Source organism: Boleophthalmus pectinirostris, unplaced genomic scaffold, assembly GCF_026225935.1.
Source record: "Boleophthalmus pectinirostris isolate CB_2022bp ecotype Guang Dong unplaced genomic scaffold, ASM2622593v1 HiC_scaffold_17, whole genome shotgun sequence".
NCBI lineage: Eukaryota > Metazoa > Chordata > Actinopteri > Gobiiformes > Gobiidae > Boleophthalmus > Boleophthalmus pectinirostris.
The window spans coordinates 22,266,387-22,293,421 of record NW_026571115.1 but is presented as its reverse complement, the minus strand read 5'-3'; the positions used below and the strand labels follow the sequence as shown (position 1 = coordinate 22,293,421).

Sequence of the window (27,035 nt, the reverse complement as noted above, 5' to 3'; positions counted from 1 at the left end):
TAGGCACATCTCAGTGGAGACAAGCAGGTGAAGGACCCTGCACCAGACAACTTATGCGCCTTTAACAGAAGATAAATATGCTGTGAAAATTCCAGGCAAAGCAGTAACATCTCTATGGAGACAATGAGGTGGCGGACCCTCTACCTGAAAAGTTGCATAATGCAGCTTTAACGTCAGATTTGACAGTGATTGCTTTGCTCCACTGGAGGCATGAGACACAGGTATTTTTTCTTCCCATGATCCTGCCTTATCTGTTGCCACATCTTACAATACAGGTCAAATGCGTTACGCAGTGTCAGTGGTATTAGTCAATTTGTGTTTGTGACCTACAAGTATAATCCTGTATGGAAATTATTCTCAGAACTTTCCGTTTTGCTCCAGTCTGACATGTTGATAATACAGCACTATACACTGAACTGCCCTGACACAGACCTGCTGACCCTACCTGACCAGTTTTCCTGTTAACATGAGACTTTTGACTGAGACACAAAGAGGACTCTGAAAATGTCACTACAGCAAAACCTGAATGTCCTTCTGGATCCATAAAGTATCTCTCTATAGGGACTAATGATCAAGTACAGCTGAAAAAGCAGGCTACATATTGACTGACGTTGTAATAATTGGAGTTTAAAAAAGTGGATTTTTAAGCATACATTTACAGACTCTCATCATGTCCACTGGTAATGAGTACCCAGGTTAATCAATTACACGATTAAACAGTAGACCTAGTCCCTCCACGCATGACCAAGAGAGCTTGAGAATAACCATGTGATCATACCTTCGATCATGCACGTCGGGCGTCTCCAATTTTGCAGTAATGTTTGTTTTGTTTTTGAAAACAAAGATATATTAATAGAAAAACATGTGACTTTGCAAACAAAAATAGATTAAAATAAAAGCATGTTGGTTTTGTTTAATGGACTGAAAAACTTGCGTTCCACAAACATGACTCTTACTTGGCACGGTGGAGAGCCTTGTCTTGTCTTGTTTGTGTCCGTGGAAGTTTCTTTGTCTATAAAATTCCGCAGTATGGCATAAAATTCATCTATCCTCATGGAGAATGTATGATTTAAAATATCTGTTTTCATATAATCAATCAAGTGAGCCAGTTACAGGTCAGATCTGAGCAGAGGCGACTGCCTTGACAATGAGAATGCATGTTTTTAAGGTATTTTTGAGCAATAATATACCTGTAAATTACTTAAAGGTTCACTGTGCAACTTTTCAACCTGTTTGTCTCTATGGAGATGTCAATGCTTTGGTTTAATTGTAAGGCATTACACTAATATGCCTTGCATTTCTTCAACTGGACAAATTATTTATTGATAAAAAAATAAATAAATAAATAAATAAAATACTTATTTAATGTGAGTGGGGCCGCCTTTCCACAAATGTAGCCCGTATTTTGGCTTGCAATCTCCATGGAAATTGTTAAGTTTATGGCCATACTGGGGTAGCCAGGCTGACGCCACCTAGTGCTTCCGCTCAATTTCATTTCTCTCCAGCGACTAGGTCAGGAATCAGAATACACTAGACAGTTTGCAAGAACCTCGGAAGTGCAAGTTCGGGCACCAGCCAATCAGCGAAGAGCCATACATTCTGTGTTGTCAACGATTCCCAAGATCGAGGAGTTAAAGCCGGAACAAAGAGAATGTCTGATGAATTTTATCAAGGTGAAAGACCTTATTGCCCTTATTCTTCCTACAGTATTTGGGAAAAGTTTAATATACCAGTTAGCCCCGTTAGCAGTTCATTTAATATGTCTAGACCAAATAGCAGTGATTAGTTGAATAAAAAAAGTACCTGCCTACCATCGAGCAAACGACTTCTAATGCTGCGAGGTCAGATGGTTTCTACGAAGTGATGAATCAGGCGAATACTGGGGAACATTCTAGGCAAATCTCCATGGAGACAAGCAAACAATTTACACAGTTCAACTTTAACCTAAGATTTTCCACAGTATGGCATAAAACTTATCTATCCCCATGGAGAATGTATGATTTAAAATGTCTGATTTCATGTAATCAATCACGCTAGAAAGTTCATACTGTACCTTTAATGGTTTGGATTTTTTTTTTTTTTTTTTAAGGTCTACTTGCTTTTTTGCGCCTGCAGAGTAGATACCTCACGTTTGGTTTGCATCAGCTAAAATGAACCATGATGTAACCATAGAAACATCATCAAAAACCTCATTTACACACTGTAGTCTACTGCCCTCCTCATAACTCAATCTCCTCCTCTACTACCGCTTTGATCACGCTCTGCCGAGGTTTGATTCGTGCGTAAAGCGTCTCCAAATCCACCTCCTCCCTTTTTGGCACCTCTCCACGCCCACTCCAGCAGAGCGCGTCCCTCCCACTATAAAACCCGCAGGATCTCCGTGTCCTGCGCCGCGTCCGTGGGGGAAACTTCTCCGCGGGTATTAAGCCCTTTTTCCATCTTCTCAGCACGGCCACTTCAAGTTCACATGCGGACGCTTCACCTCACCAAGACCCGAAACCAATCTTTTATATCTTTAAGCGCAAATGTAGCGTTCACCGATTATCTCAGCAACTTATTTTTCTCATTTTAACTTTACGCGCGTATGTAGTCTACTCAGAAAACGATTTTAGGATGAAGATGCTGCCCTAATTTTTTTTTTTTTTAGCTGTTATTAAAGTGGAATTTCTGCTTCAACATTCCTGTCGAGATGGAAAAAACGCCTTAAACCAAAAAGCCACGATGGGGAAATGGGAGCTGACAATGGTAAGTAGGCTGAATAATAAATAATTGGCGATATTCTGTAAGTTTTATGAGTTGTATTGGATTTCTGCATTTTTTTCTGTTAAGTTGAAAGTTGTCTGAACAATGTCGATTTGGAGAAACTCACAGCAAACTAGCTAGCTATACTGCAAGTGGGCAAAAAATAGCTAAGGCTGTACATGTCATAGCTACTCAAATGTAAAAATCTATCCTAATCCTACTGTGATTTCCTCACTTAGAATCATCTTTTCCATTTTGGCATTTTTTTTTTCAATTTTCAATGCAAATTACTACGTACTATTTTATGAAATTACGCTTCATAGGGGTGTGCAAAAATATCGGGGAAAAAAAAATCAATATAGTGATACAGTATCGTTATCATGGGCTGCTGTATCGATATATCAACAAGAGCATCTAATATTTTAGCATGTTTAATATCTTTTTGTGACCGTACAACATTTTTTCTTCTTGATATACTCACTGTTTTGATGATTAGTGTAGATGTATTTCATATTAACTTTGCACAGGTTGCGGTTTAACAAAGAAAGGTCGTTGCTAAAATGTATTTGGTTCTTAAGAAAACAGCAACATATCACAGAGTATCATGTAATATATCGATTATTGCATATTGTGAGGCATTCGTGAAGGACCCTGCGACGCCCAGCCCTATTTCTTTGTGCATATGATGACACAAATTTAGTTTTGGTCCCCTCATCATGTTTTAGATTGCACAATATTTACTCAGCAGCTTTTTGGAGCAGCTGTCTATCAATTTCTAAAAAACAGGAATCAATAAACTCAATATAAAAATGAACCAAAAAACATTTGAGCACACACTGCATGGTACAAAAAGTGCAAGACGTGCAGAATAACCAGATAACATAATCCACTGTTGTTGAACGCTGGCACAATGGAGCTTGTGTGAAACTAACTTAAAGCACGCCTGACGAAAGCGGCTATAGACACAACAGCGTGAAAAATTCAAAGTGCCACTACTGTCTCTACATGTCTGTGTGTGTTTTGTTCCCTGTGTACTTTTGCATTCACAGCTGATGAATAAGTAGTACATGTAGGAGGCATGTTATGCAATGGAGTGGTTGTTTAAAGGGGAATGCCACACTTGGATGGAGTCATGCTTGGATTTGGAGTGGCCATCTCTGAGCACCTCTTAAGAGTAGAGGAGGTTTTAACTCTATCACTACCACCAAGCTTGTATGTCATATAAGTATGTAAGGTGTGTCTGCTGCAAAGCCTGGAGACTATTTGTAGGTCTGTCATGATAACAGATTTTGAAGCACAATAGATTGCTATATACGGCCGTAAATTATAATACTGAAACTACTTTATGCCACTGATACAATAACAATAATGCAATATAATCCTACTAAACCTTTTGTAAATAGACAGTATCATTCAAAGACCTGAGCTGCAACTATTAAATAACAGACTAAATCAATAATTAGGCATAGACGTTACTTATTCAAGCTTTTACTACGCAAATGTCCACACTTTTACAAAGAAATGGTACACAGCTTTCCTATATTGAACAACACGTCAATATAGTAATTATCGTGACAAACCTAACTAGTAACTGTTTGGGTCTGTATTTTTTTATTCTCGCTGAGTGTGAAAAGTCATTGAATTGTGAGATACATAGAATATTTTTTATGTGCTGTGCTGAGATCAAAAATCTAAACTGATCATAACTTGCTACTAAATTTGATGATACAGTATCGATACTTAATACTGCTGTATTATATTGTCATGTTTATTTTGTGGTACATTAAGTTGTGGATGCAACACATTTGACATATGTAAAGAAATATTACTGTTGAAATGGTTCCTAAAAAGTAGTGATATATCTCAGATTATTGTGTGATATTGGTTATCAGAAAATCATGATATTATCGTATTGTGATTCCAAGCCCTACCTAAAATGCATCTGTGGAGTACATTCACATTCACATTTATTTACTAAATTAGTGAACAATAATAAATAAAACTGCTTATATTAATCAACTATTGGTCTAGTATTATTCTCCTCCCGTTCTGCAACTTGTCATTAAAACATCCATTTGATCATTCAGCTTTAAAGGGCCTATGTTAGTCTACTTTATCATATGAGTTATAATGTTATTTCCTCATCAAGAGTTTTGTAGATTGTATCATTCATACACAAATTGCATATTTAGGCTGTATTATTCTGTCAAACAGAAAACACTCCTGAACTCCTGCTCCACTTTATGATGTCATGTGGTAATACAGGAAGTGCTCCACTATGTTTTTTAAACTACATTCACTTCACTATAATCATTAGGAGGATTTCAGACCTGGAATTGCCAATCTCTACTAAACAAAAGGTAAAAGGTATGCGTGAACTTGAAAACTAACACAACATGACATCACAAGCTGGAACAGAGCATTTTTAGCCTTGGGTTTTGACAGACATTAAAGGATTGCTCAAACATTTGAAGGAAAAAAAACAAACTCCAGGTATGTTTTTGAGTAGGTAACAACATTCATGACTTAAAGCTCACAAGAGTCCATTTTGTGTAAAATAAGACATAGGAATAATACATACATTATTTAACCATCTTGTTTTTATTAAATTCCTCTGTATTGTCATTGCCCCCCAGTGAAATCAGTTATGTGTCTCTGTGTTCATTTGCATGTTCACAAAGCCTGAATCAGATTTTCCATTGGCTTGCCTTCACCTCTTCTATTTATCTGTACTATTGAATATTCTGGGAACAACCACCAACGTCATTATAACATTGTACTGACATCAAACAGCCCCTTCTCACAATAGAAAACTACATCACTCTCCCAGCTATGATCTCTGTTTGAACTTTTTATGATACTAGTCTAGTGTTGTATCAAAATACACAAGTGAATTCTTAGAAATCCAGGTCTTCGTGCAAAACAAAAGATAACGGCGTATGATAAAAACTTACTACGTCAGGCATTGTGAACTTACTATCTCTTAATGCAAACCTGTTTTGTGACACAGTTCTGATGCATATATTGAATTTGCACATACATATTCATTTGATGAACCATTGCAGTAGGTTGCAGGTTGCTTAGAGTTGTTAGCAGGTGGAAGTTGAAGCCATGCTGGTGCACTGCTAAATTTAAATTGTTGTGACTAGAAACAGACTATGTTTTCACTGTCTGACTTGGACATTACATGGAGGTCAGAGCAAGCGGAACTCATGAGGACTGTATGTAGTCTTTATGAAACTGGTAAAGGATGATGATATGAAGTCTTTAATCTACTCGTAATATTTTGAATTTTAACTATAACAGGCTAAAATTACCATACATGCATTAGTGTTGTATTACAGCAAGAATATCGTAAGGTATTGGCAATATACTGGTTCCAATATTGGTGCAGGTCAGATATTGAAAATTTACTGGTATTTGGTACCAATATTTTTTCTATTCTGCTCAAGTCTGTGAGCTCATGTGTCTTTCCCAGTTTGTCCTCAGTGCTTGTGTGAACAGACAATGAGTAATGGATCTAAATATGACTCTATGTTTATACAATTACCCAACAAATCATTTTATCCCAGATAAATAAATGTTGTTATTATTTTTTACAAAAGTGAAAGGCAAATTTGTGACCTTTGCTGTATCTTAACATACATTTGTGTTATATGTTTTTCAGTATCAGCTATGGCTGGGCAATTAATCTTAACTGATTTGATTTAGTTTTTTTTAATAATTGAGATTTTGAAAAAAAAACAAAATCATGAAATAGAAGATCATTAAAAACGAGTATATTCCTGACTTTCTTACTTGTAAAATAGTGTTATTGTGTAATTACAATTATCTGTTGAAAGGCGAGCTGTCCCGGCACTGACTTCATGTAAAATTGATTGAAATTGATTTTTGGTCATATCGCCCAGCCCTAGTATCGACATACGATAGGCTAAAGAAAAATCTATACTAGACCATCTTCACTTATCATTTGAAAATAATTGCATCTCCATCAGTACCTCTTTAATCATCTTTAACAACAACATTTTATTTATGAATATCCTCAACCCTGTATGTCTGTGTTGTGTGTTGTGTAGAACCCAGTGCAGGAGTGGGGCGAGGAGGTGGAGGACGGTGCAGTCTATGGGGTGACTCTGCGCCGGGAGCCTGTGCCCTCTTCAGCTCCGTGCACAGCTTTTGTCCAGTACCGCACCTGTAAAGTGCGACGTCTGAAGGCCGCTAAACTAAACCAGCTGGTCAACCACCTCCTGGAGCCTGAAAACCAAGACCAAGACTACGGCCAGATCCTCCTGTCCACCTACCGCACCTTCACCTGTCCCTCCACCCTCATCGAGCTGCTCTTCCTCAGGTACTCAGAAAGTGTTTATTTTTAGGACCTATATTAAGCTATTGTTTGATCGCTGTTATAATGTTGTTTCCTCATCACAAACAGACCTGAAGTTGTATTTTGTTTCATTCACACATGTTTAACTCACTAAACCTTGCAGATTTAGCCTGAGTACTTATTTCAAACAGAAAATACTCTGTTCCACCTTGATGCTGTGTGGTAATACACTGTGTTTTAAAACTCCAAACACCTTCACTAGAATCATTTGGAAAATTTCAACCCTGGAATTTCCAATCTCTACTAAACAAAAGGTAAAAGGCAGATATTAACTTGAAAACTACTGTGTCATGACATCACAAGGTAGACCCGAGCATTTGGAGCTTTGGAGATGTGGACAGACTAATAATGACATGTGCAACTGAAACAAAACACAATTTTGCACAATATAAGAAATACATTTAAAGATAGGAATGCTATATTATTTGGCATAAATTCTGGGTCATTTGATAAGAACAGGTACGATAAACATAGATTAACATGATTGTCTGGTAAATCCACATAACAGACTTTCTCATAACAGAGTCTCTTTCCTGCATTGAATCCTGTGTAAACAAGTACCCTTTAGTCCTCCAATCTAAATACCCAGAAACATCTAAAATTAAGTCTCTAATAGTCAAAACAACTTAAATTACATCAAAAATATATAATCCTGACCAGACCCTGAGAGAAACTAGTTCAAGATCGTTATAAAACTGTTCAGGAAAGGTGTTTTTTCCATTACTGATCTAGTTATCATGCTAGTTTGAGTAACAATTAGTGTCTAGGTATTGTTTTTTTCTGATACCCCTTTTGACTGTTTGCAGCTGAACATTAAAAAGTCATTATTGTCTTGTATTGTTTTGATTTCCTAGCCCCTCTTCCTGTCATTATTCTGTATATAACAATAAACAACTTGGCTAAAATTGGCAGGAAATAAAAGCAATACCTCAAAATAAACAGTGACTATTTTTACTGTAATGTTTGGTCTCTTTTGCTAAACTCTGACCGTGCACCCTGACCGAGCACCCTGACAGTGCACCTCCAGCTTAGATGTAATAACAATTATGGTTTGGCAGGTGCCTATTACCGGTTATTGCCATAACAGCTATTATCTTCTCTGTGGTCCAGACTGTGGGCGCTTCACAGTAATTCCAGTCATTCCATAAATAATAATTAAAGCAAACACCATGATATGTATGTATGTTTTTTAATAATTTCTGCTTGCTTTTCACTGTTTTCATTACAGGGACAATGCAGCAACAGATCTGGATAATACAAACAGCTACAACAGGTAAGCTACTGAGAAAAAATAACAGAATTAAAATAAAACTACTACTTTACAATGTTCCATACACTGGAATCGCCAATCTCTACTAAACAAAAGGTAAAAGGTAGCTGTAGGGCTGTCGCGGTTAGGGAATTTCTCCTGCGGTGCAGTATAACGGCTCAACAGCGCGATATGCGATGATATTGCCTGGGTTAGTCCTAGGTCAGTCCTGGGTTAGTCCTGGGTCAGTCCTGGGTTAGTCCTGGGTTAGTCCTGGGTTATCACGAGCACAGGCGGTAACGGGTGGAATGTTAATGGATCTGGGCGTGTGGGTATCTAAAAATTTACCCGTGCAGGACTCTGGGTCTGGTAACGTGGTCACATGCGGTGATCGCAGTGGCCCGACATGCACCACGGTGGACCTCTTAGTACCGTGGTGATTCATTTTTGGGGTTATTGCGACAGCCCCAGGTAGCTGTTAAACTTGAGAATTACTACTACATGACATGATTTAGACAGATTACCCGAATATGTGTGAAAAAAAACACAATTCCAGGTATATTTTTGATGAAGTAACAGCATCATAACTAAAAAATCATGACTAAAAGATCACAAGAACCAATTTGTGTTACATAGGGCCTTTAACTTATTTTAAAAAAACTGATATTTTGTACTTAAAAAGGAAGGTGCTTACAAATTCTAACAGACAAGTGGGCTTCCTTTGGTAATAGCATTTAGCATGACTGTAGCTTTGTTTTTTCAGGCATAATCATAGAAACTATTTGAAACTTTTGTGAGAGTTTTGTGAACATTGACTTGAACTCAAAGTATGTCCAAATGCCACAGGAAGTCTCTTAACTAAATATGTTTTGAAAGTTAAAGTGTAATACGGCTGTGCTGTCTTTCGCAGGCCTCTGTTGACCTTCGTACAGGCCTGGTTGGACGATTACAGTGAAGACTTCAGGGACCCTCCACTCCACGCGGCGCTCAGACTGCTGCTGGACCACCTGACCATCAGCTCTGCCATGCACTCACACATGCGCACTCAGCCCAACTACTGCTCTCTGGCCGGGCAGGCAGAGGAGCTGCTCAAGAGGTTTCAGAGAGAAGGTGACTGCCTCTAACAATAACATCGACTACTTCTAACTTCAAAACGCAACTTTAATCAGCCAGTTTACCTTTTTTTAATTTGGGTTTGGATTATTGATTATAGTTCATTTTACAGGTCACTAACACTGTGTTTACAGTTCACTCTTGACTGTCCTGGTTAGGGCTGCACCAGTCCAGCTTTTTCAGTTCCAAAATCGATCCTGATACTAAGGCTTTAAGTATCTGTCAATACTCGAAATCAACCAGTGGAGGGACTAAAAATAGACTTTTCCTGACAACAAAAAATATTGTATGACAAAATGTGTGATTTAGTAGTTATTTATCGCAAAAATAATGATGGAAGAACTTATTATGGTATTAAAAACTCAAACATAATGAGACTTTTTTGTACACTGCACAAAACAAAATCTAGTCAAGTTAAGATGACTTAAATTAAGAAAGTTTTATCATGATTTGAGTCAATTCCACTTGACTTTTTGTACTTAAAATAAGAGACAAAATCGAATGTTACTTGAATTAAAAAAACACACTTATTGCATTGGTAGATAATTTTACTTGTCAAGTTGAATCTACTCAAATGAACTAAAATGTTCTTAACTTAAGTCATTTTAATTTACCTAGATATGTATTTTTTTCCCCAATGTACCAGTAAATAGTCTTAATTAATTAATTAATTTTTTCATAACATTGTCATAACATTAAACATAAGAAATTAATGAAAAGGAGCAGAAAGAAGAGTATTCTAAATTATAATAATAGAGTAAAGAGTCTTTGATTTATATGCTAAACTATGATATCAGCAGAACCGATATTTTGGAGCTGATACCCAATCCAGCAAATTTTCATGGATCAGCGCAAATATTCGATACCAGTATTGGAATCAAAGCATCCCTAGTTCTGGTTTGGTCCTGGTTTTAGCCCAGTTTAATCCTAATATATACTTGGTTTGGGTTTGTAAAGCTTATCCTACAAACTAACAATAATAAGAATAGGTCTGGTTTTATTTTTCAAGCAGGTAACCATCTTTGATCGGTCAGACTTTATGATGACTACATTTTAATTAGCCTTAGTAAAGCATAAACAAAGACTAAATTAGTTAAATAGTACTTAATATTACCCTAATCCTAACCTCTTAACCTTAAATAAAGTGGTACTCATTAATCTTCTAGGTGATATTTAACTAAGAACTACACTAAACTAACTGTACCACTGATTCCTTTCTGCACTCTTTAGACGCTGAGTCCAGTCTGAGCTCCTCCATGGAGCTGTCCCAGGCTGAGTACTGCTCTGGCGATGACGACTCCGGATGTGAAAACTCTTTGGATCTCACAGATGTAATGGATTTTGCAACTGTGGCCATCGCAGAACAGCTCACTCGCCTGGACGCGGTACATACCAACACTTAATCGTTTCACATTTCAGAAATAAGTGTCATATCTAACCATATTTTGGATGTTGCAGGCATTATTCGTCAAAGTGGTGCCTTATGAATGTTTGGGCTCTGTGTGGTCTCAGAGGGATAAGAAAGAAAACCTGTCTCCCACCATCAGAGCTACAATTGCACAGTTTAACGCTGTGACTAATCAGGTGATGTTGTGCCTGCTCTGCCCATCTGTGGATGCCAGCTCTAGTCCCACGTTCTCCGGCCGCCCCCCCTCCACCCCCGCAACCAGGGCCAGGATCATTGAGAAGTGGATCCGAGTAGCACAGGTCTGCACGTTTAAATTTGTACTACTACTTCTATTAAAGTTCCTATATTACGGACTCTTGTGAGGTTTAAGCCATGTAATAATGTTGTTGGCTCATCAAAAACATATACAGAGTTGTGCTTGGTTTCATTCACACGTGTTTGAATCGTCCTCGTTTATCAGTCTGTCTCAGAGGTGGGAACTTGCCAAGTCGTGACTTGGATTCAAGTCAGACTTGAGCCACTATTTTTAGGACTTAAGACTTGACTTGATAAAATGAACTAAGACTTGGGACTCGACTTGGATTTGAATGTCTATTTGAGGCCTATGACTTAAGAAGACTTTCTGTTCTGACCATAATGACTTGAGACTTATTTGAGACTTGCAAAACAATGACTTGGTCCCACTTCTGGTCTGTCTACATCTCAAAAGCTCAAAATGCTCCATCCAATCTTCAAGTTTTCAAGTTAACAGCTACATTTTACCTATAGTTTAGTGGAAATTGGCAATTCCAAGGCTGAAATCATCCACATGAATTTAGTGAAGGTGTTTGGAGTTTAAAAACACAATGGAGCACCTTCTGTATTACCACATAACATCACAAGGTGGGACAGAGAGTTTTCTGTTTGAGAGAAGAACTCAGAACATGTGTGAATAAACCATAACACAATTCCAGGGATGTTTTTGATGAAACAACATTATAGCAGGAATCAGAAAATAGTGTAACATGGGCTCTTTCAGCAAACACATTTTTAAGTAACCACAGCTGCCATGGGGTAGACTGAAAAAAAAAAAGTGAAGCTGGCAGTCTGCACTTTCGACCACAACCAATCACTCACGCACAAACACACACACACACATTCATACTAGGCAAGGTGGGTGAAGTTCTGTTGTTGTGTCCTTAGGCACAACAACAGAACTTCACCCACCCTTGTGCAATGCCCAGATGAAAACATTTAGTTACGACTTACTTGGATCTATTTACTGCTTTTGTCGCTAAAAAACTCAACCCTGGCACTAACATTATACATATGTTTGCAATTACTTGTTTTTTATGACCGTAATTTGCTATTTTGATTGGTTGATAATAATCTTAGTTGGATAATTTGTTTTTTTTCAGGAATGCAGACGCTTGAAAAACTTCTCCTCTCTCAAAGCCATCCTCTCGGCTCTCCAGTCCAACGCTGTTTACAGGCTGAGAAAGTCCTGGGCTGCAGTAAACCGGTGAGTGTGGGGTCACGGTATTTTAACCGTTTTATTGGTGTTCTACATAATCTGTTTTTAACGTAACTGCTGAACTCTGACCTGTCATTCTCTATCAATAACTATAAAGCTGGAGTCAGCGAATCTCTGTCTCCATGGTGACCTAGTGTGTTTGGGGTCAGGTCATGTACAAAACCTTCCTGAAGCGTAACCATTAAATTGTTCTTATTATGGGGAAAATTCTTACAAACATGTTTATCAAGGATGCAGTAACAGTAGTAAAAACAAAATGTGTATATTGTTTTTCATGCTGTATTTTCTTTTTTGTTTTTACTTAAGTATATCTTTACTTCATGCTATTCACTTATTTTATTTCCAGAATCAAATGAAAATGTTCCACTATGAATATCCCATTATGGTCAAATTGTCTGTCTACATTCAGTCTTAGCCTAATCCTAGATGTTACAAAATTAATCCTAGATGTTGCAAAATGAATACTGCAGTAATTGTAGTAGTAGTAGTAGTAGAAGATTTCACAAACATTTCCAAATACCATTTTAACAAACACGCCTAATGTTTGAAAATTATGATGGTACATTCTACAATCTTGAATATTTTCAAGGGGCCTCTGACCTGACCCCAAACTATTCCTAAGTAGGACAGTTATTGTTTAACTTCACTGTAAATATTCCCCATTGTTCTGACTATCACTCTATTTGACATATCTTAACATTTTTTCTATAGGGACAGTATGGCCGCTTTCGATAACCTCTGTGAAACCTTCCCAGATGAAAACTGTGTTCTGAGCAAAGGGGAGCTTGTAGAAGTGGTGAGTAACTTATAAATGTACACCAGTGATTTGTGTGCTCTCAAGTCACTATTATTTAAAACAGATACCTGCAAAAAAGCATGAACGAATGACAGTGAATTAATAGAAAGTATTTATTCGATCCAAAATATGTCGGCTATGTCCTGTGGGTTTTCACTTATGACATAAAATCATTAATATGCAGTGACACATTGAGCATTAAATTGAAACTAGACGCCTCAGGCACAATGTGTTCCCTTTTGCCCAGTCACCTTCAGATGCCTGCGTCACAGTCACTCACTAAATCAACAAAACAACACATACTACACATATATCTTTATTTACAAATGCATACTTTTAGCAGTACACAATACGGTACAAGTGTAAATTAATTAGTAAAAGTGATAGCATCAAAACAGAAGTATTTGAGGTTGCACTTTACTACAACACAGTGAATAGGATGGAAATGGCAACTCGGACAAAGAGATAAAGGATATATATTTTGTAGTCCTGTTCCAATGTTACAAGAAAATACTAACCATGTCCTAGTAAGCTTGTCAAAAGTACTGAAAATCAGATACTAATTAATACTAAATCTAGCATCAAAACTAGATTTGAGCAAGTATTGATACTAAAAAAGTCACATTCACAGGACAAAAATTCACCATTCCTGAATAGTTTTAGCTTGAGCTGTATTAGAACAAGTATAAGATCACAAAGACTAGTACGGCCAAGCTCTAAAGACAATAGAATGTGATTTTTATAAAAAATTTCATCCTGATATTAGAATCTGTATTGAGTATCGAGACCATTCTGTAGTATCGAAATTGAGTTTGAAATTTCAGTATCGTGACAACACTATGTCCTAGTAATTTACATTTTTCACTCTAGGGTTAGACTCAGGGTTAGAATGACCAAATTCTCAAGATGATTTCACTTGTAGTTAAAATGCTATTTCAAGATTCAGGATTTTATTGTGATTGTCACAGAAAAGCAACACAATTACGTTTAGAGCATCAAACACTGTATAGTTTTGATATAAAGTGTCATTTGAATTTGCACTTTATTACTGTATTATTACTGTGTTGTAAAGTAAAGTGCAAATTGGGTGATTTGATAAACAAGGCTTCCTCTGTTTAACTTCTAAAATTCAGTTTATAACTATTCTGTACAGAGTTTTTATATGCACTCCAAGACACTTAAGACTGACCTAGGCCTTTACTTTTTAACAAGAAAACCAATAAACAGGATACTCAGGTTAATGTATAATGCTTAGTTGTGTTTCGTAACTTGTCTGACATGCTTCTGTAATCCGTTTTTCTCCACAACACAACCGTGCAATAAACAAACCGCTAAGTTAATGTACAGTAAAGACTCTGTGAAGCCTGCTGACTCTAGCTCTGTTTGACAGGAGGGAAGTCAAGCCAGCGTGGATAGCATGTCTCCAAAGATATCCAAGAGGTGTCCAATCTCCAGGCAAATGGTGAGACATGCTCCAAGCTAAAATTCAACCCTGTCTGGCTCACTGAGAGCTGAGGAGTCGACAGGACCTGTTCTGAAATACAGCTGGAATATGATCCGATATGATGTGGAGCATAGTTTTAAGCATGTCAACAGTCTCATAGAAACATTGGTGCACATCCAGTTAAAAGCGTCACTTATTTGCGAATCCAAAAACACACTATTTTCTTTTCCAATCTCTCATCCAATACAGTCACTGTAATAGCTAGAAATAGATTGACCTATAAAATCCAAAAAAGTTACTGTAGTTTTAGTGAAATTCATAGTTATTTGTTGAAATGCCAAATTTGATTACCTTTTAAAATTATTTGCCTTTTTAACAAGAACAGGTCTGTGCTTTTTTTACTCTTTGCAATTACTGTCAGCAAGGGCGTAGGTTTGCATAGGGACGGTGGGGACATGTCACAATCAATATTTGAGGAAGACAAAATAGTCCCTACCAATATTTACCATTTTATTTAATAAACAAAAATATAAATTTATTCTGATATTTTTCCAAACTCGTTCAAACGTTTTGAGGTGTATTCAGTGATATGACGACAGGGTTAGTCCTGCTGCTATTTCATCGGCTGCAACAGAGAGATGTCAGTAGTGGTGCCAGGAGCCTAAACTGTCAGGACAGGACCAGCACCTGAAGATGACGGCTTGAGCAGGTGTGAATGAAGACACTGCGCACCAAACTTTGAAAAACTTTTCAAAAGTTACTTACTTGGCTTAATGTTCAATTAAACTTGTCTTATAATGAATTGCCATGGAAAAAGAGTGAATATTGCCACAAGTGCACCTCCCAAATGGAGCCCTACTCATGCGACAATATTCCATGGAAAAATGTACGGACATTGCCTCACAAATATCTCATCACCAACAAGCAAAGGGAAATTTGCTATAAACTTCTACAGAGTTGTTATCCACTAAAGAATCATCTTAGAAGGGCAATGGACACAAACTGTACATTTTGCAATCTGAAAAATTAAACCACCTTTTACTTATTTTGGACCTGCCCAGACTGTGTGTTTTTGGAAATAATTCATAAAATATATGGGGGTTTAGCTGATAATGTCTCCACCAAAGCTGAGAGCAAACCTACGCCCTTGACTGTCAGGGTCTTAAACAGAGAGGAGCAAAGCGGTCTGTTGTCTCAGGCCTCATGTTCTTGGACCCTTTTCCTACCCATAGGTTTCAAAATGAACGGGGGGGGTAGGGGGTGAAAATTTTGCACTGTTTCCATAGCAAATAACAATTTGAAACCAGATCTTCTATCTCTTGAACGATGACACGTACTCAAAACCTACAGACAAGAAGATGAAACCCCTGAGCAGTGTGAGCAAACTGTGAATGTAAACTTAGTAGCTAAAAAAACGATCACACCTTGTTGCCATAGCGAATTACAAAATACAGCACTTTTGCAGTATGATCTTGTTTCTCACCTAAGGGAGATATTCGAATGGAGTGTACTGAATAAAAGTGCCACATGAATGCTAAAAAGCCACAAAGGAGCTACATTCACCAACGTGGGAGGAGGAGGAGGCCTATCTTTAGCCCCACACGTCTCCAATGATCACTGGGATTATATGGGTCGGTAATAATAGCCCTGGCCACTGTCTTTTATGAGTCATATGCACATTCTCTGGGGATAGAACATGAAGCCACGCAGCCACAAATGGAGGTTTTGTGATTCACTCTGGACAGTGAAAAACAGGGTTATTTAGGGCTCACATGTCACACGTATGAATGTTATTTAGTTGACGTGGCGTGTTTTGATGTTCACAGAGTACGTCATCAGGAGTGGTACCGTACCTGGGCACTTACCTGACAGTCCTGACCATGTTGGACACTGCTCTGCCTGACACCGTGGAGGTAAATAAGGTTACTATTTGACTTATACACTTACATCATAACTTTAGTGAAAATGTGTAAAAATGAAACTGCAAAATAATCATGGTTGTAATAATAATGATTTTTTTTCCCTCTCAAATGGATCAGTCACGATTTTCAGTGTAGTTAAAAAACAGACAAATAGATTATGACAGAATTTATTTTAAAATTTTATTTGTTGCACAGTCCAGTATCCAGTTTGGGCCCCCCTGTAAAAAAAATATTTTGAATCTCTAGTTAAGGTGACAAATGTATTTAAAACAAGAAATTTGCAAATGCGAAACAAATAACTACATTGCACAAATATTCAGTATTTATTTATTCTGCTAAAGTGTAAAAAGATGGGTTCAGCAGAGGCAAATCAAATGCCGGTAAGTAAGTAAATAAACCAGGAAATAGCGGGAAATCTTGATAACAGCTATCTTACATGCTATTCAACATTCCAAACAGTCTGGTGAGTTCATTTGCTTGAAAGAAATGCAATGCAATGCAAAAGATTATTTCATAAAACCATCAGGAAATAAAATATAACATTTTTAAATGCATGTTAGTAATTACATTCATAAATTTGATGTGCCTTATCTTTTGTTTTATAGGGTGGCCTCATAAACTTTGAGAAGAGACGACGGGTATGTGTTTTTCTAAGTTTCACACATGTTACTTTTCAGTAGTTACACTTGCACAACTCACTTGTTTGTAGTACATGTTAGAAGGCTATGTTCTTTTTACTACTACTATTGACTTCTTATGCAACCACATGTCTGCCTGATTGTCATAAGCTAACATTGTCTTTTGTTTTTTTTTAAGGAGTTTGAAGTTCTGTCTCAGATCCGGCAGCTTCAAGCATCCTGTTCCCTGTACAACCTCCATCAGCATCCTCAGATCACCTCATGGCTTCAGGGAAAGAAGCTCCTCTCCGATCAGGAGAGGTGAGCCAGCACAAGCACACTGCACATCGCATGGCCCGGGAGTGTGGCTTATGTAATCTGAAGTTCACAAGATACAAATTCCATATATAGTTTTTTTTACTTGCACAAATGAGGGTGTGGTGCTTTCTTTCACATAGTGTACATTAGCCAGGTACATTATGATCTTCAATTCTCTACAACTGAGCTTTGACAACATCTTGGATTTTACACTTTACAGGTGTGAAGGTGCTTTGGTGAATAGATAAACATGATTCAGGTCACAATATGATCATAAGAACTCAAGTTAAGTGCTTATTAGGGATGTAACAATAACTGAAATATCGTGGTATCGTATCGTCAAAGTTCTCACAATAATATCATGGACCATCACAATATAGCGGATTACAAGTCTCTTTGCTTAAATTAAGAGTCATGGTGCAGCAATAGCTAAAAAAAAGACAGAGGAGACTACATAGACCATGATCCTTTGCTCCATTTCAGTGCAGACTACAAGAAGAAATAACAGTTCTACGCACTTTTAACTCTTAGTTCTTTGGATTAAGTCTTGTCAAGGCATTTTAAGAGGAAATAAATAGCATATTAACAGTTTTGTTAGCCTCCAGAGAATATTGCAATAAGTATCGTACTGTGAGGTTCATACCGTGACAATATTGTATCGTGAGACTTGGATATCGTTACACCTCTAGGCTTATTATGTCACATCATTCAAAAAGTTTTTTCATTGAAAGTTTGATATGTGCCATTTGAAAAACTTTCAAAAGCCAAATCTGTTTTACTGCTATCAAAATGCTTTCCCTTCATAATAAAATTAGCTATACATGAGTAAAGAACACCAACTTTTTGACAATTTTTCAAAACGAATATATCTGATTTTACTATTGGATGCTTCATTTGGCAATCATAATTTTGACACAAGTTTACTCACTGCAAATGGGTTTATTAACTATTATTTAAACTGAAATTTTAGCGCTCAATATTAGATTTACAATGCTACTGTCATCTTTGTTTTTCGGTGGTCTCTTTGAATAAACAATGCTTGTGGTTGTATTTCTTGTTCTCTATTGTAATCGGTAGCATGTGTGTGTTGCAGCTATGAACTTTCCAGACAGCTGGAGCCGCCAGTCGACCTGAGCTCCCCAACAGCCTGGAGTCATCGCTCCATCACAAAGAAACTCTCCTTGTAAGCCCTGTTTACCTGTTTGGACATTAGGTTTACATTTCACTGTGCACACAAAGCCACACTAGGTTTCAAAACATGCTGTGTGGTTAATTCACGTCTTTTACAATTTTAGTTTAAATTATTTTTTTTAGGTGGGGGGTTCTGTTCTTCATGGAGATGTTGTTTGGAATGAAATGTTCAAAGTTAAAAAGTTCTGGCAAACCAAGTATAGTTTGGCAATAAAAACCTGTAACTGAATAAAAGAAAACTGTTTATACCATGCTGTGGACCATTCTAGGCAAATCAATAACATATCCATAACCTTCTACCACAAAAGTTACATAGAGAAACTTTAAAATTATTGTTCTTATTTTGATTATTAACATGCATTTTGTCCACAGTCTCCGTGCGATGAGTGAAGGGTCTAAGAAGCTGCCTCCAGACCAGATTAGCGTGTCCTCCTCTGGCTCCAGTGGCTCTGAAATGGAAGATCTGTCCTCTCCGAACTCCATCCCCCTTCAGGTAACACTCTCTGCTCCTCTGGCTCCTCCTCTGTGCTCGTAGTCTGTCCTGTCATGTGCCCTCGTCTCTGCTCCACTGTGTTTCGCCTCCGTCAGCAGAAGAACGATGGACTTTGAAGTGTTTCTTAGAGGCTGTGTTTTGCCTTTAGGCCTGTTCCATGGAAGTCAGCAGATTTAGGTACAACCAGGAACTGCTATAAATGTATGCAAAAGGTCATATGGTGCAAGCAGCATCTTTACAAACATGACAGTAGAATAACTAGTGAGACTATTATTATTATTATTTAAAGTTGCACTATGTAACTTTTCTGATGCAGGGTTTGCCACCTGCTTGTCTCCATGGAGATGTAATTGACTTGCCTGGAATGTCTGACAAAAAGCATACAACACATAAAACATACTGTATCTCCATGGAGACAAGCAGGTGGCACCTCAAGGCCAGATCTGTGGAGAGGTGATACCCCTTTCAGTAATTAAATCAAGATAGGTTTAAAACTAAGCAGTAATTACCATGACCACTAGACAAGTTACATAGTGCTCCTTTAAATTGTATTGATTTCACAATGATCGACAGAATATGCAGCATTGTTTTTATTTTATTGCTTAGTTTGCCTTCAAGATCCTATATTACACAAAATTGACTCTTGTGACGTTTAAGCCATGTTGTAATGTTGTTTTTGTTATAATGTTGTTACCTCGTCAAACACATACCCGGAGCTGCATTTTGTTAAGTTCACACATGTTTGAGTAATCCTGCATTACTAGTCTATCTACATCTACAAAGCTCAAAATGCTTTGTTCGACTTTGTGATGTTATAAAGCAGTAGACTTGGAGTTAGACAAACTGTATTGATCCACAAGGGAAAATTATTTGGACAGAGTAGCTCACACATTACAGTAATATAATAAGAAAGCTCAAAAAAATGAATGGTGAAATAAATTCTTAATAAGTAAAAATATAGCAAGAGACAGGTGTCAAATAAGACATAATTATATAAATGTAAAGTAAAAATAGAACAGAAATAGAAATATAAGTGATACAATATAAAAATCACAGCTTTATACAAGAGGTCATAGGAAAACAGTGTAACAGTGATATGATGATTGACAGGACATAGGGTTATCTGTTACATAAAAGTGAGTTGTTGTACAGTTATATGGAGTATAGTATGAATTAGGGATGTAACAATAACCGAAATATAGTGATATAGTATCATCAGAGTTCTCACAATAATATCGTGGACCATCACAGTATACTGAATTACAAGTTTCTTTGCTTAAATTGAGAGTTATGGTTCAGCAATAGCTAAAAAAAGACAGAGGGAACTACATAGACCTTCATTATAGTGCAGACTACAAGAAGAAATAACATATCTAAGCACTTTTAAGTCTTAGTTCTTTGGATTAAGTCTTGTCAAGGCATTTTAAGAGGAAAAGAAGCACACTAACAGTTTTTCACAATAAATAACGTACTGTGAGGTTCATACCGTGACAATATCGTATCATGAGACTTGGATATACATACATACATCTCCAGTATAAATGTATGTATGTATCTCTCACTGTTTGAGCGGAGCTGTAGGAGCCTGTTGGAGAATGAGCTCCTCTGTCCCCCTATAGTCTGGTGCAGTGGGTGAGTTGTCGTACAGTTGTAGGGAGTATTATCTGTCCCTTTATAGTCTGGTGCAGTGCGTGATGGAGAGCAGTTTGTCCAGCTTGTTCAGTAGAGATTGTCAATTCCTGGTCTGAAATTATCCAAATGACTCTAGTGAAGGTGCATGGAGTTTAAAAACACAGTCGAGCACTCACTGTATGTTTTTCTCTCTTTGAGATAAGAACTCAGCCTAAATGTGCAGAGCTTGTGTGTTAACATGAATGAAACAAAACACAATGGTACCAGTGACCAGGCGTCCCTATTTAACCGGGACAGTCCCAGTTTTGAGCCCCGTGTCCCCTGTCCCAGCAGATTTAAACAAAACCAGCGATTTGTCCCAGTTTTACACAAGAAATGTTTCAGTTGTCCCCATTTCTGACCAATTTGATCCCCACCATTGGTAAAGAGGGGAATATATTGTCATTTGTTTAGCTAAAAATAAAGAAATCATGCTTGAAAATGACCATATGACAAAAAAAGCAACAACAATCCCTCAGATTATGAGTGACCCACAAGTGAAGCGAGAATGGACAATGCCACACGCTCTTTTCACAGTTTTATTTATAGCAACCATCCTAACCCAGGTGTGTCCCAGTTTTTAATTCTGAAAATCTCAAAATCACCGTACGCAATGGATATATTTTGATGAGGAAACAACATTTTAACATAGATTAGTAAATAGCGTTAAATGGACCCTTCAAAGAAAGACAACGTTAGAACTTTCAGAAGAATGGAGCCATTTTGATCTCATTCTCAACCCACTGTTTGTGCGTGCTGTTCAGCTCTAAAATTGAGACCACTTAAACCTCAAATATGAGTTGGTTGTCGACATAAAATTAAAGTATAAAACATGAATGAATGCTCCATTTGTCTCTGTAGCCAGTCCTCATTTTATCACAAAACCCTGTTGTGCATTGTTCACTGTTTGACATAATATAGGCTGTACAAACAATGGTCCCCTTTTAGAAAGCAAACACGCTGCAGTAGTTTTCTGAGACGCATTGACTGGCCTCAAACTCAAGCTGTGAGCTGTGGTGAAGATGTGTCTTATATAAGCCTTAACCATATGATAGTAATTAGCAAAGAATTTATAATTTTACACATTACACCCATTTTAAAATGACACCTATGCATGAAATGTGAAAAAAGTCCATGAAATTTATTTGTTTTAATGTCTGATCTTTGTCTGTTATTCAATTCTTTACATCAACTTGATAAACACTAAACGCATTGTATATGAATCATGTGAAAGTATTTTGTAACGTTTGAGAAGTTTTTAGGGATGTAACAATAACTGAAATATTGTGATATTGTATCGTCAGAAGTCTCACAATAACATCGAGAGCTGTCACAATATATCGAATTATAAGTTCCTTTGCTTAAATGCATTGTTCTCTTGTAGGAACAGCTAATAAACTTCGGGAACTACGTGTCCCATAATTCATTTCAGCACAGACAACATGAAGAAATTTTTTTTACTTGAATTCTTGGGATTCTGACAGTAATAATTCACACCAAAATCTTGTCAAGGTATTTTAAAAGCAAAAAAAGTGTCCCATCTAGAATTATATTTGTCACTCCAAAATATCACAATAAATATCGTACTGTGAGATGCATATCGTGTTAATACCGTACCGAGAGATTTGGATATCATTACATTGCTAGTAGTTTTATTACTTAAGCTTTTTTCCAGCTGTACTGACACTACATTATTCTGTGTCTTCTGCAGACCTTCACCAGCTCTTGTTGCAGTGAGTCAGACTTCTCCACTGAAGTTTCCTCCTCCTCCTCGCCCACTCCCTCCTCCTCTTCTTCCTCGGACACCCAGCTGGACTCCCTGTGCTCCCCCCCAGCCTCAGAGTGCGGAGGGGCACGTCCGAAACCTTCTCTGGGATCACACAAGCGCTCCGTTTCCATGACATCGCTCCCAGTCTACAACCGACAAGTGGCCGACTCGTGCATCGTAAGGATCAGTGTGGACTTGGGCCACAACAACGGGAACATGTACAAAAGTATACTGGTAAGAATCATCTGCACAAAATAGTTCTTGGTTCATAGTTATTCGTTCGTAGTTATTTCAAAATACTTTCAAAATATGGAAAACTGCAGTGGATTTAGGAAAAAAAATCTGAATCTACTATTTTTCTATGCAACATTTTCAGGACTTTTCCTCAAATTCAAATTGTTTCTCATTATGGCAACAGTCCTAACTTCATCATTCTAAAAACCATGAATTGTTCCAGGTAGAGTTTCATACGATAGAAAGTTATTATCTGAGTTTGAGAAAGTTTTGCAAAATTATTAAAAAGAAACAAAAAACAATGAAGGATGGGACCATTCGAATTATTGTTCAGGCCTGTTCTCACCACTCAGCGTTGCTCTTATAGCCTTAAAAACCCTGCCAAATCATTTTAAAGTGTACAGAAGGCATTCAGGAACAAGAATAACTATTTCGACAAAAAACTTGAATCATTCTTAAAAAGCACTGAAGAATGGATTAAATGCTTATAACGTATTTTTCTACAAGCGTGATTATTGTTTTAACTAAATTAACATTTTTTTTGTTAGTTTGTTTTGATCACTTTATTACAAGCTAGTTAACCACAAAACATATATTCAAATGGTTCTTTTATGATCATTTGCATTGCTCTTGACTCCATCTGCTGGTCACTTATTGATAAAACAGATATAACACAGTTGAGAAGGGATGTAACAATAGCCAAAATATTGTGATATCGTATCATGAGAGGTCTCAGAATAACATCCTGGGCCATCACAATATATCGAATTACAAGTCTCTTCACTTAAATTGATAGTTATGGTGCCACAATAGTTAACAAAATAGAGGGAACTACATAGACCATGATCCTTTGCTCCGTTTCAATGCAGACTACATGAAGAAATAACAGTTCTAAGCACTTTTATATCTTAGTTCTTTGAGTTAAGTCTTGTCAAGGCAGTTTAAGAGGAAAAATTAGCATGTTTAGCGTTTAAATATCTCAATAAATATTGTACTGTGAGATGTATATCATCAATATTGTACCAAGAAATTTGGATATTGTTACATCTCTACAGCTGAGTAATAATAATGTTTAATTTCTTGATATTTTGTAGTTGACAAGCCAGGACAAGACTGCCCAGGTCATCCAAAGAGCTCTGGAGAAGCATCACCTTGAGCACATGGACTATGCCGACTTCACACTAACACAAATTATCTCATCGGAACGAGGTTAGTAGTAATTCAAAAATTCTTATCAAATATCCTTGCTATATTAAAGCTGCATTGAGTAATGTTTCTCTGTGAATATGTTATTGCTTTGGCTGGAATACTTCTCAGTACGGTCTTAAACCTTTTTATCTTCATGGAGACCAAACCAGACCGATCAGAATGCCTGTTTTTCTAGGTTTTTTTGAGCTATGAAATCAATCTAATTTAATAAGTGTAATGTAGACCTGTTTAATGTCAAACTGTGGAACATTCCAGGCAGAGCAATAACACATCCATTGAAACAAGCAGGTGATGGACCCCCAACCAAAAAATTATATAGGATTATGTTCAGCCTGCAGCCTAAAGTGACCCAAATCAGATTTTTTTGCTCCTATGTGACCTGTATCTGATCTTTTAATGACAGTCTGAATGACACAGATCCGATTTTTCAAACGCGACCTAGGCCACTTGGATATGTGCTCCTAAAACCGAGACATATCAGATCTTTTGACATGCGACTTCAGTGTGAATGGCCAGGTCACATTCATCCCTCCTACATGTCGGGCTCCGAGTCTAGTCAATGGAGGGAAAGCGAAGTTAGAGAGTTAATGAATATTTCGGGGGATCGCTGTATTCAAGACCAAATTGGAGGGGTCTTATTGGAACCAGGCAATGTTTGAAATGATTGCCAAAGAAATAACCAAGCATGGGTACAGGCGCTCCTGGCTCCAATGTCGATGAAAAATAAAAAGCCTGCGAGCCAAATACAAGGAGGCTAAAGTCTCAAACAAATGAAGCAGGTGTGGACGTGTAACCTGTCCCATTTACCAAGATCTGGACCGTAAACACTGAGCACGCTCGCTGAGTGTGGGCGTTTAAAATTCACATTGGAGATCCTGTACAAGTTGCATTTAATTGGAAATGTGAACAATGTCGCAAAAAAATTGGATTTCACAAAAAAATAAAAAATAAGCATTAAGCCCTGCAGTCTGAACATAACCATAGTGCACCTTTTAAGTGTAATAAATTAATTATACCATGTTTCTGTATTCTCCTAGAACTGCTAATACCAGACAAAGCTAATGTCTTCTACGCGATGTCCACCACTGCCAACTTTGACTTTGTTCTACGCAAATATGAAAAAGATCAGAAGAAACCGCTGAGTGCCACTCGGAGTCTGGGAAGATACACAAAGTAGCAGCTTTGGCAGAAGGACAAATGTACACAAAAAGCACTTTATTAAGAAGTTTATTGACAAAACTTGTTACTGGAGTTTAGAACCGGACCATAGACCATGATCCAAGAAACATGTGCTGCCTTCACTGACCTCGTTCATACAGGAACATTGAAATCTGAGGAGCCATTTCATCTTTGCCAGTGGCTGCTTAGTAGCACCTGTGTGTTAAAAAGGAAAGTGGGTCAGAGAGAAACTAGTGGAGATACTTTGAACTGCTGCCACGAGCCGCATGGAAAAGTACTAGTCACCAAGAGTCTACGGTGACATTGAACTTCAGTGGATGAAAAACATAAAAAGAGTAAAATATAAATATAAAAAAGTAGATTTATACATGTAACTTGGCTTCATGTGTAAGAAGTTTCTCATATGTACTGTATTGAGTCAGAGTTGCTAAAACATTTTTAGGAATGCAAAAGCCAATAGCGCCAAGTGATGATGTGTTCCCTTATAATTCTAGGTTTCTGTCTGCGTTCTGGGTGGAATTTGAACAAATTAGGAAAAAAATATATAACTGTAAGTTTTCTGACAAGTCTTGTGATTGCAATAAGAACTGACAAGACTGAAATATGAACTGACAAACAATACGAGACATTTCTGAACATGTTTGTACAGATCAAAACTACAGGGTTAGCAGTTTTTATGCAGGATATCACAGGATATTTTTGTTGTTTGGGGAAGAAATTATGGTACAAAATACTTCAAATTATGATTTTGATTCGATTGTCCTGACCTTTTGAGCACAATGGAATAGGGGAATGGGGCATTGCATATATACTGTAAACCCAAAAATCATATAAAGTGTTTTTGAAGTGTAAAGTATTCAGGATCAAGAACATATAAATAACTGTTTCCATAATAAAAACTTAAATGAGAAACTCTATAATTCTAAGGGGACATATTGTGCAGTGTTGAGCTCTGAGTAGCTAAGTTGAGAATAATGCATTGTCTCTTGCTTCATATTATTTTCATGCTTGTTGACATTGTGGTATCACCTTGACTTGTACAGACTGGTGGGATGGCATTCCTCTGTCTGACTAAAACATCTGAACTTTTCGAGACAGCACACAGCTCGGTGCATTTGGGCTAATATGACAGCTATGCTCACTATTCTCTTTGCACGTAGCCTCACCTTAATCTCTTTGATTGTGTATTGAAGGAATGATGCTATGATGTAAATGAATGTAAATATGTACATGTTTTGATGTATTTAATTTAAATGAATTTTTTTAATTTACAATGATGTTGAATAGTACTGCTGCTAACACATCTCAGAACAGATTCACCATTTCAATAGTGTGTAGTAAAGTCATTTCCACTTCTCTGGTAAGATTATTTAAGACTATTTTAAATAATCCCTCTTCACCAACCTGCACATATACATGTTAAACTGATTTAACATACACAGTGTCTTGAGACATTTGTTGACCTTGGTTTGAATGTAATGTTCAAAGAAAATAAAAACAAATACCACTCATTCTAATGCAGTGTTGTTGTGTGTTCTGTTTTGGTCTTGTGCATTTGAAGAATTTGTGCCTGTGTCTGTGTCTCACACAGAGAAAAGCCACAGATTCACATGTCTAGTCAAGTACAATATTTATTTCTTTGTAAATGATATTTTATACAGTTATTTTAAGTTAACAGTATTTGTTAATGAAGTGCAATGTACTATAAATTTATGAAAGGTATATATTTTCTTAAATAAACTATGTTTAAGTTTACCATAAACATGCTCTTTATGAAGGAAATG

At 37.1% G+C, this 27,035-nt stretch overlaps 1 protein-coding gene across 1 annotated transcript; it reads left to right on the top strand.

Annotated features, from left to right (window-relative positions):
• The first annotated feature begins 2,404 nt into the window (after positions 1 to 2,404).
• Positions 2,405 to 26,758, top strand: LOC110172285 (ral guanine nucleotide dissociation stimulator-like 1). The gene is made up of 17 exons (XM_020938135.2): positions 2,405 to 2,745; positions 6,819 to 7,090; positions 8,355 to 8,399; positions 9,286 to 9,485; positions 10,719 to 10,873; positions 10,947 to 11,195; positions 12,294 to 12,397; positions 13,121 to 13,205; positions 14,596 to 14,667; positions 16,476 to 16,562; positions 17,177 to 17,209; positions 17,388 to 17,509; positions 18,600 to 18,689; positions 19,070 to 19,190; positions 22,573 to 22,863; positions 23,958 to 24,072; positions 25,110 to 26,758. The coding sequence occupies exons 1-17, from the start codon at positions 2,722 to 2,724 to the stop codon at positions 25,247 to 25,249; spliced, it is 2,205 nt and encodes a 734-aa protein (XP_020793794.1). The 5' UTR covers positions 2,405 to 2,721; the 3' UTR covers positions 25,250 to 26,758.
• The last annotated feature ends 277 nt before the right edge of the window (positions 26,759 to 27,035 follow it).